The sequence below is a fragment of the Rhopalosiphum padi genome, chromosome 2 (genome assembly GCF_020882245.1).
Source record: "Rhopalosiphum padi isolate XX-2018 chromosome 2, ASM2088224v1, whole genome shotgun sequence".
In the NCBI taxonomy this organism is placed as follows: Eukaryota; Metazoa; Arthropoda; class Insecta; order Hemiptera; family Aphididae; genus Rhopalosiphum; species Rhopalosiphum padi.
In genome coordinates, this window is record NC_083598.1 from 70,236,373 (window position 1) to 70,254,591 (window position 18,219).

The 18,219-nt window shown below is 27.6% G+C and overlaps 4 protein-coding genes across 4 annotated transcripts; 1 reads left to right on the plus strand and 3 right to left on the minus strand.

Moving 5' to 3' along the window:
• The first annotated feature begins 1,015 nt into the window (after positions 1–1,015).
• LOC132920823 (uncharacterized) lies at positions 1,016–4,640 on the plus strand. Its single transcript, XM_060983520.1, has 8 exons — positions 1,016–1,171; positions 1,450–1,583; positions 1,643–1,846; positions 1,915–2,103; positions 2,240–2,402; positions 2,470–2,604; positions 4,133–4,285; positions 4,344–4,640. Exons 2-8 carry the CDS (start codon positions 1,530–1,532, stop codon positions 4,631–4,633), a joined length of 1,188 nt encoding a protein of 395 aa, XP_060839503.1. The 5' UTR covers positions 1,016–1,171; positions 1,450–1,529; the 3' UTR covers positions 4,634–4,640.
• A 1,155-nt stretch (positions 4,641–5,795) lies between these two features.
• Positions 5,796–7,615, minus strand: LOC132920824 (neuralized-like protein 2). The gene is made up of 2 exons (XM_060983521.1): positions 6,481–7,615; positions 5,796–6,173 (listed from the first exon to the last, which is right to left on the minus strand). The coding sequence occupies exons 1-2, from the start codon at positions 7,145–7,147 to the stop codon at positions 6,058–6,060; spliced, it is 783 nt and encodes a 260-aa protein (XP_060839504.1). The 5' UTR covers positions 7,148–7,615; the 3' UTR covers positions 5,796–6,057.
• A 2,777-nt stretch (positions 7,616–10,392) lies between these two features.
• On the minus strand, positions 10,393–13,620 carry LOC132922584 (5-methylcytosine rRNA methyltransferase NSUN4). Its single transcript, XM_060986165.1, has 9 exons — positions 13,410–13,620; positions 13,145–13,324; positions 12,843–12,994; positions 12,458–12,780; positions 11,898–12,029; positions 11,631–11,785; positions 11,142–11,266; positions 10,930–11,067; positions 10,393–10,867 (listed from the first exon to the last, which is right to left on the minus strand). The coding sequence occupies exons 1-9, from the start codon at positions 13,500–13,502 to the stop codon at positions 10,729–10,731; spliced, it is 1,437 nt and encodes a 478-aa protein (XP_060842148.1). The 5' UTR covers positions 13,503–13,620; the 3' UTR covers positions 10,393–10,728.
• An 860-nt stretch (positions 13,621–14,480) lies between these two features.
• Positions 14,481–17,163, minus strand: LOC132922134 (pleiotropic regulator 1). Its single transcript, XM_060985483.1, has 9 exons — positions 16,952–17,163; positions 16,763–16,869; positions 16,527–16,684; positions 16,228–16,466; positions 15,817–16,161; positions 15,610–15,728; positions 15,332–15,533; positions 15,111–15,242; positions 14,481–14,589 (listed from the first exon to the last, which is right to left on the minus strand). Exons 1-9 carry the CDS (start codon positions 16,988–16,990, stop codon positions 14,530–14,532), a joined length of 1,401 nt encoding a protein of 466 aa, XP_060841466.1. The 5' UTR covers positions 16,991–17,163; the 3' UTR covers positions 14,481–14,529.
• Positions 17,164–18,219: the final 1,056 nt, after the last annotated feature.

Sequence of the window (18,219 nt, forward strand, 5' to 3'; positions counted from 1 at the left end):
AAGTATTTTACTTTTTTGAATGACGCCATATAAATTTTCTATTTTATAACCTAAAGCAGAAGGAATGTTTTACTAAGAATTTCTATGTATAAGAATCGAATTTTAAATTAATAATTAACTAGTTCTAACTTTAAGTCTTTCTGTAATATAAACATTATATTATTCGTTAATATGTCTATGTTGTATTATAGTTTCGTTTTATGATGTAAAAGCCAACTAAGCAAATATTTTTGAAAATTCATTCGATAATGGTGTTAAATTATGTAAAAAGGGGTATAAATGAAAAACCATTGTTCTAGATCGGATTTTTTTTTAAACAGCATATATATTCTGTAATACAAATAATAATATAGGTCTTTTATCTTAAAAATATGCGGTGAACATTTAACATGGCGATAAATCTATGGGCAATGCCGTGCAAAATCAGCTATACAAATATACAATTATTGAATTATAGTATTATAGATTAATAGTAGTACCAGTGTAACACTAGTACCTATATTATAAATTATAATATAATATAATATAATAACATTAATAACACTGTTTCTAGTATTTCTGAATTTTTGATATTGTTCAGTATTTATTTTTAGACAGTAAAAATGTATAGTGTCGCCATCTCGTTACAGCAGTGTAAGAATTGTACGAAATATTAATCCTTCTTACCGCGTTTACAATTATTTTAATATTCTCAATACCTACCATTCACGTCACGAAAACTGACTGTTGATCGCCAATCGTACCATGAAGACAATGGTTCTCATTATATTATGAGTATTTATGACCATTGACGTTATAATTGTACAATTTCAAATTATATTGTTGTTTGATACAACAAATATTCCGCTTGGAACGTGGCGGTCAGCGACCAGTTTTCGTACGCGGACTACAGGTTTATTATAGTAGTACTGGTAGTACATTGAAAAATATTTTCTATAACCGTGGTTACAATTTAGTTTTATTACATAATCTCAAGGCATACAAGCTCTTTGGATACTTTAATGAGTTGATATTGGAAATTAGAAATAGTTTTCTATAGAACGTGAGATAACCTTACATACTTACAATAAAATAAAACACGCACCACGGATTGTATTTTTAATTTTTACAAACCTAGTTCTAATTTTAAACGTTTCAAGAAACTATTTTAATATTTTCGTAGTTCTTACAGGTACTTTCCTATGATTTTTATAATTATTTATTTTTTAAATGTCCAACAGTCAAAAATATAAATATGTATTACCCGCTGTTTGGATTTTTCACTTTTTCTGAATTCATATGTTCTAATGTTCTTAACTTTTGTTGGTACTAACTACCATACAGCACAATACATTAGGAAACCATTACTGTATTGTTGTTATACGTTTAACTGTATAAGTGTATTATATATTTTTGTTATCACAAAACTTATTTTTATTAATATTGTTTGGCATATTTTTGTATTTAAAGGTAATTCGCAATTTGAGGGTCGCTCCATTGGCGGAACCCTGAAGATAAATTAAAATTAACAATTGTCGTAACCGTGCATCATGGGACGCAAGAAAATAAATATATCGAAAATCACAGACGAACGAAACCGCCATGTATGTAGTATTATTATTATAATTTCCAATTTCTTAGTATTAATTATCAATGTTCTTAGGTGACGTTTAACAAACGTAAATTTGGTGTTATGAAGAAAGCCTATGAGTTAAGTGTATTATGTGATTGTGAAGTAGCAATCATTATTTTCAACAAGTCCAACAAGTTGTACCAGTACGCTAGTACAGACATGGACCAAGTATTACTCAAATATACTGAATATAGTGAACCACACGAATCATTAACAAACACCAATATTATTGCTGTAAAATCAATATTATTTGGACTTTTTAAGTGTAAATAATTTGTATTAATTACATTTTAAAATTGTAGCAATTAAACAGGAGAGAAGGTCCTAGAAGTTCTAAATCTGTTGATTCATGTGTCATTGATGAGCCTAATACTATAACTCAACCCAAACAATTTAAAGTAATGTCCACTCCTAGAATTAAACTTAAACACAATGATATTTCTGATGAAGAATTCAGAATTCTTATGACACATGGAAGGAGAATAATGGATGTAAGTATTCAATATCTACTTCTATATTATAATTTATTCATTTTTTTTTTTATATATTTATATAGTAAATATTAAATTTAATATAATTTTTCTAACATTTCAAACATTTTATATCTGATTGTTATTTCATTTTTAGGATGAGTATGACGAAGATGATGATGATGAAGATAGTAATGGTCTTGAATGTGAATTTATTCCTGGCATTCCTGAAAACGAACTTCCAGAAGCCATAAGAAAAATGCGAGAAAATAACTCTAATGGAAATGCTAAACGAGTTACTTCCAGTGACTCAGATATGAGTATGAATCTTAATATTATTTATTAAATGCGAATTTACCAACACAGTTGTTAATAATTAATTTTTAGGTGATGACGAGTTAAAAATCGACAGTGGTGCTGAAAATGATTTTGAAGAAATAGATGACAGTTTACACAGTAATATAGAAAAATATATTTCTCCAACTACCTCACGACAAAAAACTTTGCCAATTAACCTAACAAGTATTATACTATTATTGAATATAATATTTCATAAAATAATTATAAGAATTAGGTATGAAGCACAACTATAATTTTTGAATTAATGTTAGGAGAAACTTATAAAGGAACCACCATTAAGCATTATGTTAAAGAACAAAAAAAATTAAAAAATAGAGATAGTAATTAAGGTTCTTAATAAGTTGTTATTACTGGATTTAAAAATTAAAGTTGAAAGTAATTTTACAAAAAAAATTATGATGTTAAAAATTTATGTAATATTTTATATATAATTCAGTTGTTACCTATTTATACATAAATAAATATAGGTAATAATTAAATGAATTTTGGTAAAAATGTATACTTTGTAAATATTCAGATTATATTAAAAGGGCGTCACACTTGCATGTGTTATCTATCTAACAAGTATATAAAATAGTAAATTTACGCTCAGCAGATCACGTTTAGCTCCTAGTTGAAAATTTAGAGTGAATTGACCTATTATGAAACTTGATGTAAAGAACATTTAGTTATTTAGTAAATTTGCTATGGTGCTCACTTGTAAGACAGAGACAATGCATGCGCGTGTTACATATTCTTAATTTGTTTGTATGCAACAGCTCATTTGTTCTCTAATTTATTTTTGATACCATTTCTTATATTAGTAATATCTTAATATTTATTTTGCATTGCACATTTAAAAAATGGTTTTAAACGGGTTAATGTTGGATGGGCTGAATAAAACATAGCTTCTAAAAAATAATGTGTATTTCAGATGTATTATATTTTTTTTTTAAATCAGTAAAGCATCATTCTAATTGATAATCTGGAGATTGGTAGGCTCAAAAACAAAAGTATGAAATATATTTTTAAATATTTACTTAAATAATCCAAAAATCCCAGTCTATTTGTAATTTATTAATATGATTCTTTTTATCTAATAAGTCATAAGAATGAAATTAACTATATCATGTATGCTCCTATGTTTATTTATAGGGTTAATTTTATATTTTACTCAAAATAATCATAATTCAATTAGTTTTTCATTTCCCAATTGCAGACTCAATTAATATATTTTCCATTTTCTAATTGTGGACTCAATTGATTTTTGTTAATACCAAAGACTTATTAAGTAAATTATTTTTTCCCCATTCAATAATGGGAACTCATAAAATTCATCAAAAAAAACCATATCATTGTAAAACTAATATATTTTTTGATGTATTTAAAATTTTAAAAATACTCAATTAGTTTTATTAGATAAATTTAATTACAAATTGACAAAACAGTGAAGGTGAACACTTCACACAGTACAAACTATACCTACCACTCATCTAATGTCTACATTATATTCTCTGCTCTATTCAACAAGGAGTACTTAACATACATTTTTTTTTCTGAAAGTAATTTTTTATTTTTATACTAGAAATTATGTGTATAAAATATACACAACCTGTGTGTATGTTATACATCTTTAAATATTGTGCTTCATAAAACTAAATAACTTTTTTTGTTATGTGCCCTTTTAATTTTATAATGATTAATATTTTAGCTGATGATGGAATCAAAGTTGAAAAAACAGATAATGACGTTGATATTGAATTAATTGAAGATGATAGCAATCATGAAGAAGTGAAATATATTAAAAACCCACAATTGACATCAAATGTTCCAAAACCACCATTAATACCAAATACTCACTCAAGTATTGTATAATAAATAAATTATACTAAAAACTGAAATTAATTAAATTTATTGATTAGGTTTGGACGTAATTCAAAATAAATCTCCCAAAATTCAACCTGAAAAAAATACGAGGTACCGTCCTTATAATATTCTACAAACCTCTAAGAAAATGGTCAAAATACCACCACAAAAATCTTTGGAAATTCAAAGTAGTGTATCGCAAAATGGACAGTCCCCAAAGCAGGAACGAAGAGTTTATGCAGGATTTAAACAACGTATACAGGTCAAAAAAGATTTGTTAATGACTCCCGATAATAAAATCGATAATACACAAATGTCACAAAGTAGTAATACAAATGATTCTTAGAATTACATTTAAATTTTAAATTTAAACATTCCAAATTTGATTTCTTTTATTTTATACATTTTTTTTAAGACTGTACTTTAGTAACAATTATTGGTACTCATTTATATTTACTATATATATAATACAATACAATTTAAAAATGTAGTTGTTTGAATCCTTTGTTCAAGTTTCCTATTAAAAAAAAATGTAATCATTTTAATATTTTCGTACAATTGAACATAAAAAATGTTGGTTAAATGTTATAGTGCTAAGTATTTGTTTGGTCTTGCTATTATTCTATTGAATAGTTTTAAAGACATTATATGTATCACTTTTGAAAAAAAAACAATTGATTAGTTGTATGTATTATTATTTTTGGAACTAGTTTTTAGCTCTTGTTCCATTATTTTTACTGTTTTATGTATTAAAATGTATGTTAAATTTTAGTATTATTAATTATTATTATTTAAAAATATTTTTACATTAGATAACATTATATTTTAGATCTTTAATTTAATAAAATGTAATTCTGTCACAGTTATAATAATATAATGATATTAAAATAAATGTTTATTTCTTTTACTTTAAATTATAAATCATATAACATAATGATATTAATTTACAGAAAATGTATTGTACATATAAAATCAAGAAGTAATAATAAGAAGAAAAAATTAGTACACAATCAAATTAATGAGATTATGCATAATAGTTTTTCCATTCCAACACATCATTTTGAGATAAGCTTCTAGCGATCAAAATAATTGACGGATGCATAATAATGAAGGAGACTTTGACTTAGAGAAACTGTTATAAATTATAATACAGTTTGAAGCACGTAGGCGACCCAACAGAACTCAAGTCTACATTAGCATACATACAGAGTAAATCAAACAGATCAATCTGCAACTAGTCCCAAATTCAATGTCAGAACAAACTTATTGAGTAAGAATTTTAAATAAAAATTGGACCTATGCAGTTATAAAGTTCATGTTATATTATATTTTATAAATCAAAGATTAGAGTGTATAATACAATGAAGATATTTTATACGTATTTTGAAATTCAATAAACATCAGTTTATATGGTTTAGTTAAATTATTCTGTTATTACAATAGTAGGAACTTTGGGTATATATATATTATTAATTTTAATAACACTACTGCTCCAGTAAATATATAGATATAACTTTATACCTAAACGGTTTTTATTTTATTTAAATAATAAAAATAATAAATAACATTTTTGATGAACAAAACAAAAAAAAATATATTAAACATCATAATATAGGTATTGCACATCATATTATGTTCTCCAGGCACAAAATAAAAACAATAAAAATTATAATAAATTAAATTATAAAACTTACATAATGGTAAAAAAAAAATACAATTATAGCTTGAAAACTAAGATTAAGGTTATAAACTTAGAAATGTAATCACCGATTAAGTCTTATATAGGAGATACTCTTTAAGAGCGTTGGGTAATGGTAATTTTGATACAGATGCTGCTTCGATGTTCTTCAGAATAGTCTCTCTGCATGCACTCTGCAACGAGTTCACTAAAAACACAAAAACAGTAAATATTAAAATTTTCTGTCAGTGATTGGAAAAATTATTAAGATGATGGAATCATTAATGCAGTGTTCAATAAATGTCAAACATTTGTTTTAACAAAATGTAATAAAGACCAAACAACTACTAAGTAAGAAAGTAGTCTCAACACAAAACCCTTGTAATTCAACATCTACAATACTACATAACATGCATCATGCCGGTCTCCAAAACATCTATAAATATCGGTCAATATCGACACTGCATAAGAATATATTATGTAAATATATAATGTATTATTAACAGACATCTTACCATTATATACTTGTATGACACGGACTCGTTTAGTGGCACCGTACACATCGATGACTGCTCTGATAGGACCATCGTTATAAGGTATGGTCCTCGAAAGTGGTACGACAAACTCCCCGTTGATAATGAAATGCATGACGGCCATGTTCTGACCACAGGGCAAGTACAGTACCCCGACCCGACTGCCCACGTCCGTCGGCAGGATATCCATTTTGTCATCACGCGACGACTTCAAAATGCTGGTCGGAAACGTGCCCCGGGACGTGAATACATGATTACCATCCAACCGAAAGTAGTTGGTCAGATAGTTGGCGTCGTACCAGGCCTGGTGTTTGGTCAGTGCACATATCCACGACTCGCCCATCGTCTTGTTGGATACCATGTCCGGTATGGCGCACTGGGGCAGCAAATGGCCGCTGCGCTGCAACGCGTCCGGGTCGAGCTGCGTCAGGCCTAGCCGTATGTGTCCTGACCAGCCGTTCTCGCTGCTCTCGATCTCGATGAGGAACACCTCACCCGGCGACAGCGACCGTTCGCTGAACACTATGGCGTTGGCAAAGCTCATTTCCCGGTGGGCCACCGTGTCCTGGTCGTGCAGACTCAGGTTGTAACCGTGGAACCGGTGAAACCGCGTCTGCTGATAGGTGCACGGCTGCTTCTCGGAGGACATGGCGACTGCGATATTAACGCGTACCCGAAGGCGACGGTAGCGTTCTCACTTCGAGCAGACACCGACTGCGGCTGCCGCACCAATACTACCACACCTCCGTCAAAGACGAAGACCATCGGCTGCGGCGGCCGTGGTCGGCAAACTAACTCCGAGTCATCCTGCGGGGCACGCGATTTATGGTGTACTCCGAAATCGCGACGAACGACAATGATAACGACGGCGATGAATGGACTTACTAAGTAGTTAGAAGGTGGTCAATACACTTTGGCGTGTCGCGCGTATACCCTACCGCGGAATCGTAAGCCGTAATCTCGGTTCAGAGCAGATATCAACATCAACAACAAGTAAAAACAACAACAATAAATAACAGCCGCGTATATTATAATATTATTGTTATGCGACGAAGATGATAAATCTGACGAATCTTTAAAGTTTAAATAACTAAACTAATTCTTTGTTATCTAATCAATCGCCTTATCAATAAGCAAAGAGCCCGCCCACGGTTTTAAATTATTTATAGGTACGCAATCAACTTAATCAGTCTGCGGTCGGTCGTCACTGGATGCCACCGCCCGACCACTCATTAGTGATTAGTGAGTAGTGAGGACGACTGAGTAGTGACAGACTGACACTGACACTACTGACAGTCGAGTCGACAGATTGAGACGATTGAGTAGACTGAAAAGTGATAGTTGTAGTAGTGCATAAGTGCAGACAGTGCTGCATTACTCATGGTAATTCGAAAAAGAACACCCTTGAAAAAAATGCCTGTGAAAAATCCCCCAGTACATAAAAATTATGAAATAATGCAACAAGCACGATATATTTAATTAAATACAAATATTTTATAAGAATAGTTGTATTATATTAATAATTTTATAAATTATGTAATAATAATAAATATTACTTAAATTGGGTATAACAATATTAATAGAAAATTAAAATTAATTGTAAATAATGGCCACGGGCATGTTAAATCGTTAAATTTAATTTAATATTCTGCACTTCCGTGTTTGGTACTTTGTTTAAATGTATCATTGTTAGTTTAGTTCGAATAAAAAAGTTAAAAAAAATTATCAAAAGTTAAACCAGTGCTTATTTTAAAGCGCACTTGGGCTTGTTTTGCGTATTTGGAAAAGCAAAATGCGCACTTGATAATCAATTTTAGCGTAGTTAATTTTTTATAATTCATTGCTATATTATTAAGATAATACAGCAAATATTAGTTCCTATAGGTATTAATTTGTTTTTAAATTCGAAAAAATTAAGTTATTAAAAATTTTAGACAAGAGACTTTATTGATGGATATTTTATTAGTATTACCATTGATTATAGAATAATCAATGGTATTACATTAAACCTGTAAAGCTAACCTTGATTGTAATTTGTAATAGGTACTAATATTAGAAATGCATTTGTCGTTTTGAGTAATGATTTAAAATTAGTAGATCTTATTGATCTTAATATGTAGGTAGTATAGATATAGGTACCTAAAGATTAAACATAATAGAGATTAGAAGAAATACAACAAGTGCCATTGCCTAAATTATAGCTAGTGAAACATTTCTCTACCCAGTCTACCCAGTTCTAATGAGTTAAAAAATATCACTATTTTAATTGCTCATTTTAGTCACAACGCTGACGTTGAACAATTAATAAGTAAAAGCAATTTTAATAAATCAATAAACCATCAAAGTTTGTATGTAGAAACACTAGAAACGGAAAACGATTCTGAACGGAGATGTTTTGACAGTCTAGGATAATTAGTAGGATATACATTATATTATTACTTAGGTATATTTAAATTGTAATATATCGTTATTTTACTCGATTTCGTAAAAAAATAAATTTCATACGTTCATAAAAATTTTTTTATATTGACGCTGGAGTATTTTTACAGTAATTAAATAAAAATTATGGACAACCTTGTGTTGATTTTTTTAACCTTAGATATAAATTACAAAAATGTTATTAATTTTCAACTTCAAAATTCCATGCAAATTTTCGCGATTTTGACATACTTCGTAAACAATTGAACTTTTATTAACAAAAATTGTAACTAACGATTTTTGATTTTTTTTACTACATTAAGAACAACTTATAATAAACCTTGTATTAAATTTTAAAGATTTTTTGGGAAGCCAAATTTTTTTTATCAGCATTTAAAGAAAAAAAATATTATAAAAATCGAAAATTTCAATGGTCTATAAATAGTTTAAAAAAATTCTAAATATTTTGAAAATTTAATCGTAAATGGATAACGCTAATATAAACATTTGATAAAAATTTCAAGTATTAAAAATGATTTGTTTTTGAGTTACATACAGCAAAATCAAAAAATCGGTTTTGTTGAAAAGTTGAAAAGTTGGATATCATATTGATTTAGTATTAGGAATCTAACCGTTAAGCGACGTTAACCAGTAACTATATACCTCAATACTTCGTTTATACATATATTATAGATTATCTGATTATTTCTTTAAATATCGTAAAGTAATTACAAATTTATTACACTTAATTTTTACTTATCTTTCTTTAATTTTAAAAATGAATTTCAAAAAAAAATATCATGCTTCAAACATTATACAACCGTATTAATGATTGAATGATTCTAATTTTTAAGTTAGAAAACGAGGTCGTCATTAGACAAATGTTTAACTTAGCACATTTAGAATATGAAATAAAAAAAAGACGTAAAGACGTTATTTCCGACGAAAAGCATAAGCCCGGCCACCAAGTCAAAGGTTCCAATAGGCAATAACATTAGTTATTTAGTATTACATTCATAGCATTTATTACACAGCTTACACTATTCATTTAATTTATGCCAGACTGATAAAAACGTGTACAATTTTACGAATAGTTTAGTGGTCAAATTTTGACCGACAATCCATCCATTTTTAATTCATTTGTAACGTATAAAATGAATACCCCCAAATAACCCAATAATTTATTTTTGGTGACAAATCACAGGACCTTTTAAAGTGCAAGACTTAGTAAATCCTTCAAACCAGCTTTGACTATGGCAAACTTCCGAAGATGGAAGAAGTGAACTTGAATAAAAAATAAAAAACAGCTGACAGGGTTATTAAATACTTCACCTATTTAGTTATTGTGTGATTGACTCATATTGGTAGCAATTCCAAAATTACACATAACCCATAAGATATATATTTCTGCATAGTTAGATTATACCAAATACTATAGTATTAAGTTAAACATACAATAAAGTTATAAATTATGAATTATGAAAAATACATATCATATTTATTATAGTATTATCTATACAGATATTGAGTTATTGAATTAAAGACAATTGTAAGCAATTTAAGTCTAATATTCAAATTTCAACAAAATTCTATAAAATAAATTACATTAGTTATAAAAATATTGTAATTTTATTGTCAAGTCATGTAAATCCAACATTTAATTCTAGTTATTAGAAGGATATTCGTTTTCAATAATTAAGCATTATTTTAGTATTAACGTGTACTATCATTTTTACAAAATTAAAACTTTTTTTTAACGAATCAATATATTTATAGAACATTAAATTAAACAATATATAAATACGTCAAAAATTATTTTACTCTAACTAATTTAGATAAATATAATGGCCCATAATTGAGTGGTAAAAACGGCATCACCATTTGACCAAATTTTAACCCTTTGCCAAATGAGTACAAAGACTTTAGAGGTTCAAATTGTTTTGTCAAGTCCCTAAAACATAAAATCAATATTAATAATATATTATTATTATTTTTGATTGAAAAAAAATATACTTGACAATAATTTGATGATTTGTTTCTTCCCATATTTTTTTCAAAGCCATTTTGACAACACCGTCATTTTGTATAGGTGATAAAGAACAGGTTGAATAAACTACTGTACCATCAACAGCAATGTTCATTAAAGCAGATCTAAGAAAAAAAAATGTATTATAAATTGAAATATTAATACTAATATCAACATAAAAAAGGTAAGTATGAATTACTTTAAAATTTCAGCTTGTATTTCAGGTAATTGTAAGCGTTCTTTAGCACGAGTTGGTTTGAATATGTTATTTTCATTGTTTTCCAAACTATGACGATCGTTTGTGCATGGAACATCTACTAATATCTAAAAATAAATAGAATACATAATTATTTTATTCATTCAAATAATTCAAATGTCTATAAATTTTATAAATTTATTTATTATAGAAGTCGACTGTATTAAGAAGAATATAAGAATATAAGTTAACTTTAAAGTAAATATTAACTCTATAGAACTTTAAATGAAGGCTGTTTAATTTATTAATTAAAATATACATACTTGGTTATTTCTTGCACCAATTATTAAAAAAAAAAATTAAAACAGAACATTTTCAACTAATAGCCCCTCACCTAGCTATGAATTTGAAATATTTAAATTAAGATTATAATCAATCTTTGTTAATGATTAATTGATAACTAAATTCTAAATGTACAATTTAAATAATTACTTTATTATATACATCAGGTTCATTAATATGCCGTGCGTTCATTTGTGTAAATATTAGACGCGAGCCCCAACTTTGATAGTCAGAAATATATTCAGACATAACATTATGTATTTTTTTAATTCTAGATTCTTGAATATCATTGCATACCAATGATTCTAAAATATAAACAAATAATAGTAAATTATTTTTTTTAATTATAAATTGAACATCATAAATTATGTTGTATACCTTACTAATAAATATAAATTAAAATATGTAATAACTAACCAGGTAATAATGTTTGTAGTGTTGCTAATGCTTTACCACCAGGAGCTGAACACATATCTAATACTCTATCGCCAAGTTTTAAATCTAGTGCAAAAACAGGTAAGATTGAACCTCCATCCATCAAATAATAACCTAGAGTTAAATCAAAAACATGTATACAATTAATGTATCTTGGTTTTTTTATTTATTTCCAAGGATTTAAATAAGTTTATTAAATAGTGTATAGAGTGGACCTACACTAATTTTTGTCAAGATAATTTATGCGATTTTGAACAAGCATATTATTTATAGTTTAAACTTTTAAAGTATTCATAACAATAAATTGAAAAAAAAAATATATTTTGTTTAGATTTTTTAATTGTTTTTAGTAACTTCTTATTTATGCATAAAAAATTCAAAAAAGTATTATTATATAAAAAAAATTGTAATTTTAATTGTAATATTTTACGATTAACAAATATAAATACTTCAAATTGTATAACAATGTAAGTATAATAATCACAAACATTTGATAAAAAAAATTGGTTTTACCTAGTTGTATAATTTTGTATATTTCTTACCACTGACTTTACTAGCTCCAGTTTTAGGATGTGGAAATGGAGAAAAATCACCTCGATCAAATGTAAACACTTGTAAGTGAGATGGAATGTTAAGAGGATTTTCTTCATTCAATATATTAATTGGAAAATCTGAATTTTCTTCGTAGTATTGGTAATGTTGGGATTCTGGAATCCAGTCACTCTTGCCATGAAGTTCGGTAGCTGGTATAAATTGATATAATCCTCCAATATTAGAATTTGCTTCAGGGTCAATTAATCTACTTTCGTCATGTTCTGCTTCTAATAGACTTTCGTGAAGTGATGCTTTTTCCACATATTCTACACTTTATAGTTTTAAATTAAATTAAAAATACTTTTACTATCAATCAAATTCTTAAATATTTACTTTTCTTTTTTTGTATCACTTTTATTTTCATCGCTTAGTATAAGTTTTTTTAATTTTTTATCTAATTCTTGAATATTGTTTTCATTGGTAAACTCTTTGGCTTTCTGCAGATTTGCCTCGACTACTTTTCTGATATTCATTGCTCCTAACCACTGACAATGTAGAGTAAATATATTAAAAATACAATAATAGTGTAGTTCTTATTTATGTAATTTAATTTATTGATATAAATTAAATATATTAGAACATTTTAAAAGTATAAAACTATTGGTTGAATATAGTTATTCTAAATAGATTATTACCTCTAACTCTTGAGAAACTTTTTCAGAATCACCATAATTATTAACAACAGCTATATATTTGTGTGGCGACAATAACGCCAATCGTAATGACCTCCATCTTTTTCCATAAACTGAACCATAAAAATCATCAAAGTGTTCTAAAGCCTTATCTTTTGGATGAATTTTTTTCTTGATTGAAGACTGAATCAGAGGTTATATAATAGACAAATCATAAAAAATATTAATTGTGTTTCTTAATAATAATACAAGTTGGTTTATAACTAACCCAATGCGTTTTTTTTGTTCGTACATGAACTATTAGCACATGATTATGGCATAACGAACGCGATAAAAGAACAGCCTTATTTGTTCGGAACATTTAAAAAATATTTGTTTAACTATGTGTATATACTAAAATTAATGTATATTTTGAATAATAATAAAAAATTTTAAATTTAATAAAACGTTATTCGAATAAAAACCATACCAAATAAATTTTATTTTTTTAGTGATAGTGCTATCAAATATCAATTATGATAATATGTTATATTTTGTGTTATCACAATAAACCACAGACTATTTTTTTTTTTTGTAAGTTAATTTTCTATTACTATTAAAGATAAAATATAAAATATTTAAGTAGCATTTTCAATTTTCATCAAATTATTTAAACTAAAAGCAAAACGTTTAAAAGTTAAACAATTTAAATGCATTCTATGACGACTATTATTCTAAACCAAGGTATAGTTAGAAATATAATTCAATTTTTAACCAATTTTTTTATCAAGATTTTTTGACTCATGCACCATTGGCTATTGCCCATGGGATACAAAACCACAAAAAAATTATTTAAAAGCAATGGTATTAAATGGATATCCTCTTGTTCATTTAATTTAATAGATAAATACATAGTATTGTATAACTTTAATGTATTAATTGTGATCAGATATATTTATAATAATTATAACTGCTAAAAGTAATGGAACTTAGGAAGCTATTATCAAATACATTTTTTAATTTTCATGAGGTTTGCAACAAGAACTTCATTAATTCATAGACATTAATTCATTCAATTTAATTCCAAATTTAGGTTATGAATAATTCAAAACCTAAGTAATTAATAATATAAACATATGTTTAAATTTCCAATTTATTTAATATTTAAATATTACACTGGCTTTATATTCAAGATAAATTATACTTTTTTACTTGTAATTTAATAATTTAGAAAAATTTTAATTTGTTGGGAAACCATATATACTCTATCATGTTTTCCTTGGTACATAAAAGATGAATATCATCAATCCTTTTTTAATTTCTTGATTTTTGAGGTGGAAAATAACTTTGTCAATAATAATATTGTTTAAAAAAGATACATTTATTTCTGTCAATAGTTTATAAAAATATTAATATTTCCTTCTTCGGATTATATCTGGCTTCCAATTAATTGGATGACTTTCTTCAGTCTAAAACAAATACAAAAATATAATTACTTAAAAGTTTAATTAGTTGTAATCAAATAAAGAAGCTATTTTACCCTACTTACATAGACAATTTATAAAAAAAAACATATATTCTAAAATTTGACATTTAAAAAAAATTAAACAATATTTTTTTTTTTTGAAACAGTTGAACTTATCTTTTTTTAAATATCGACCAAAATAAATTATAAAATATAGATGTAGTAAAAATTAATGAGGTTAAATTGTTAAAGTTCAAGTTTGAATAAAATTTAACTTTGTGAATATTTAAGTTTACCCTAACCCTAATAATAATAATAATAATACTTTATAACAAGATCATCAAAATAGATTAATGTTTGTTGATCAATCACATAAGACCATCACTTAAATAAATATTATAACAAAATGTATTGTAATAGATATTTTAGAGTTGTACAACAAAAAGAAAACTATTAATGGTATTTGAAGTAAAGTAAAACCAATAGTATATCATTAATCCATAAAACTCCTAGTAATATACTTACAGCTGTATCATCTTCTCGATAAAGTTTTATAGTTTTATCTGCTTCAGCTGTAATAAGTCTAGTACCACTGTTGTCAAATGCCATAGCAAATACTCCAGCTTCACTATCCATTGATCCAGGTTGTACAGGAGCCTTTATTAAATAACACATATTTTGTTATAAATAATCAATCAAAACAATTAACATGATTATAAATGTATATAACATAACAAATTACATACCTGCATTCTCTGGAAATTATAACCAGTTCTCCAATCCCAAGCATACATTGAACCATTGTTTGCTCCAGACATTAATACTCCATCAGAGTTCACAGCCATACAGTTAACTATAGCATTATGACCAGTAAGATTTTGTACAAATTTCCCATCTGGGCATGTCCATTCTTTTATATTATCAGGGCTTGCACTGGCAAACATGTACCTTTAAATCACATAGCAAAAAGCAACTAAGTAAATCATTATTGTTCCATAGATATAAAACAATGTTTAAAACTTACACTTTTGGATGTAAAACAAGTGACCTCACACTTTTTTTGTGATTTGTAAGAGTTGCACGAGTTTTTCCAGCAGCTAAATCCCATAGTCTTATTGTACAGTCATGAGATCCAGTCAATACCTAACCAAAAATATAAAATCGAAATTAGAAAGAAAAAAATGATGACATATTTTTAAATATATTAAATAAATAAATAATTTAATCATACTTGAGGTTCAAATTCATGTGCAACAACACTAGCAACTGTATTTGTATGTCCAGTAAGTGTGTGTACATTAGCTTTTGTACGCATATCCCATACTCGAGCGGTTGAATCTCGTCCAGCAGTTAATAATACGTCAATTGTTGGATGTAATGCAAGACTATATACTGCACTTAAATGTCCATGATAATGTCGAACTACTTTATTATGTTCTAGATCCCAACACTTCACTTGCCTATCTTCACCACAACTGAATAAATAAGGGTGTCTAGGACTTACTTGTAAGCCTCGCACAGTACTCACGTGTCCAGTTAAGGAAAGTTTTAATTTTCCAGTAGCTAAATCCCAAATCTAAAATGATAGAAAAATATATGAAATGTAAATTTATATTTAATATCATGAAATTTGCAATATTACTTTAATAACTCGATCAGCAGCACCAGTAGCAAACCATTCATTGCCCGGTTCAACGGTAACACATCGCACCCAACCCAAATGTCCAGATATCACTCTGTATAATTTCCATGGTGGATGCCATTTTGGTTTTGGCATAATATGATTAATCAGTCGATTAGCTGCAGCTATGTTTTGGGTACTTGGACTTGATAACACCATACTAGTCTCTGTGTTTTTATTTACTTTCTCAGGATTATCAGCTAAAAATTGGAAAATAATTAGCTAGTATTTTATAAACAATAAACATATTATAAGCTTACTTATAGCTAATGGAAGATGATTATCTTTATAGATATCAAGGCTATCCGATTTAGGATGATTTGGTTGAGACTTCTTCATGTTTATCTTATTACGTTCCACTTTGTCAAAAACAAGACCATAACAATCCCGAGCCTTGACAAGTTTTTTTATCTTCTCCCTAAGCACAACAATTTTAATTAAATACTATATATAGTAAAATATTGTTTGATTATAAAACAGTGTACAATTAACTTACGCTTCTTCATCTATGGGTGGTAGCATCCCTTGACATGACAAAAACATGTCATGTGTCCTTTTAAGTGACCTAAAAACTAATGTATGAACAGAGTGCCGTTGTACTTCCTAAAGTATGACAAAACAAGATTATAATATGTATGCATTAATCTGTTATTAAAATTCATTAACATTTTTAAATAGATCTCACCTCTGAAAAGTTCGTTGCATTTTGGCTTCTAGTTGACATATTGATTGATTACAATACAAATAATAAATATATAAAGTAATTATAGTTAAAATTGCAGTTCATAAATCATATTACTTATAAAAATGTTCATTTTTGTCTATTGACGTTTTAAGTTTTAATTTTTCTATTTTCTGTATTCACTATTATGTTTAAGACGTTTAAGTAGCCGCCGACGAATTGATAAACAATCACCATCACATTTTTAGTTATTACCAACTGTAGGATGTAAAAAGGTAACACTGAATAAATCTACAAAAAATACACAATGACAAAAAAAAAGGTGTATGAACAAATAGGACCCGGGTCGCATATTACCACAGTTCATTAAAAAATGAAGTCCAGTCAAAGTTGGGCATTATTCAAATAAAAAATCATTCTTAATTTTATTATTGATTAATGATTTTTATTTTTATTCATTATTTAAATTTTTATGATTATTCGTTATTCATAATTCGGAAATTTTATTCATTATTCATCATAAATTCATAACATTCATAACAGTCGTGAATCGTGATTTAAATCGTTTCGTACTCGTACGGTCGTAGTAAAGGTGAGGCTCCTGAGGCATTTGCCTCAGGAGCCAATGAAATTGGGGCGCTAAACTTTGATAAATTATTTTAAATTAAAATATTGTTCTACTAATATAGTATTTAGGGAGCATTTAAAAATATCTTACTTAAAAAAAATATTTAACTATTCAATTACACCACTTGTAACTACCACTGGGACTTGGGAGTGCTGACTACCCGATGAGGGTCAAACATACTAAAGTTTATATGGCACATAATCAGAGTCCAACTTAGAGGGGGCTAGGGGGCTGCAGCCCCGCGCCCCTGTTGATATTTAATTATTAGTGGCACTGTGAAATTGTATGATATTGCTTACGTAGTAGTTTACCTTTCAGTCTATACAGTTTATCTTTACATACATTTTATTGGTCAGTTTCGCATCATTAGTACAATCGGTACATTAGTTGTTAGTATTCCGTCGACTGTCGTAGTGATGTTAAATTATTAAATTAGTTTTTAGTCGAGTTTGTGAGTTTTGTTCGTTACTAGTGTGTGCCAAAAACTATTGAAATTTGAAAATGTTTGAGAACAAAAGTATGTTAGTGGTTATGCAAAACAAAAATTAAAGAAGGAGGCCGAAGACGCAGTAAGCAAGTTACCTAAATTAACGAATTTTTTTGAAACTCAGCAGTGCAAACGAAGTAACTAAACTAACACACT

What these genes read in the sequence shown, in the direction of transcription:
- LOC132920823 (XM_060983520.1), top strand. Translation starts at nt 1,530, where the DNA reads ATGGGACGCAAGAAAATAAATATATCGAAAATCACAGACGAACGAAAC. An exon ending in CAAACACCAATATTATTGCT is followed by an intron (nt 1,847 to 1,914) that starts GTAAAATCAATA and finishes TTAAAATTGTAG; the next exon opens with CAATTAAACAGGAGAGAAGG. An exon ending in AATACCAAATACTCACTCAA is followed by an intron (nt 4,286 to 4,343) that starts GTATTGTATAAT and finishes TTTATTGATTAG; the next exon opens with GTTTGGACGTAATTCAAAAT.
- LOC132920824 (XM_060983521.1), bottom strand. Translation starts at nt 7,147, where the DNA reads ATGTCCTCCGAGAAGCAGCCGTGCACCTATCAGCAGACGCGGTTTCAC. An exon ending in TGTCATACAAGTATATAATG is followed by an intron (nt 6,174 to 6,480) that starts GTAAGATGTCTG and finishes TTGTGTTTTTAG; the next exon opens with TGAACTCGTTGCAGAGTGCA.
- LOC132922584 (XM_060986165.1), bottom strand. Translation starts at nt 13,502, where the DNA reads ATGTTCCGAACAAATAAGGCTGTTCTTTTATCGCGTTCGTTATGCCAT. An exon ending in AAGTTTCTCAAGAGTTAGAG is followed by an intron (nt 12,995 to 13,144) that starts GTAATAATCTAT and finishes CTACATTGTCAG; the next exon opens with TGGTTAGGAGCAATGAATAT. An exon ending in TGGAGCTAGTAAAGTCAGTG is followed by an intron (nt 12,030 to 12,457) that starts GTAAGAAATATA and finishes ATTTAACTCTAG; the next exon opens with GTTATTATTTGATGGATGGA.
- LOC132922134 (XM_060985483.1), bottom strand. Translation starts at nt 16,990, where the DNA reads ATGTCAACTAGAAGCCAAAATGCAACGAACTTTTCAGAG. An exon ending in TCATCTTCCATTAGCTATAA is followed by an intron (nt 16,467 to 16,526) that starts GTAAGCTTATAA and finishes TCCAATTTTTAG; the next exon opens with CTGATAATCCTGAGAAAGTA. An exon ending in ATCGAGAAGATGATACAGCT is followed by an intron (nt 14,590 to 15,110) that starts GTAAGTATATTA and finishes TATTTGTTTTAG; the next exon opens with ACTGAAGAAAGTCATCCAAT.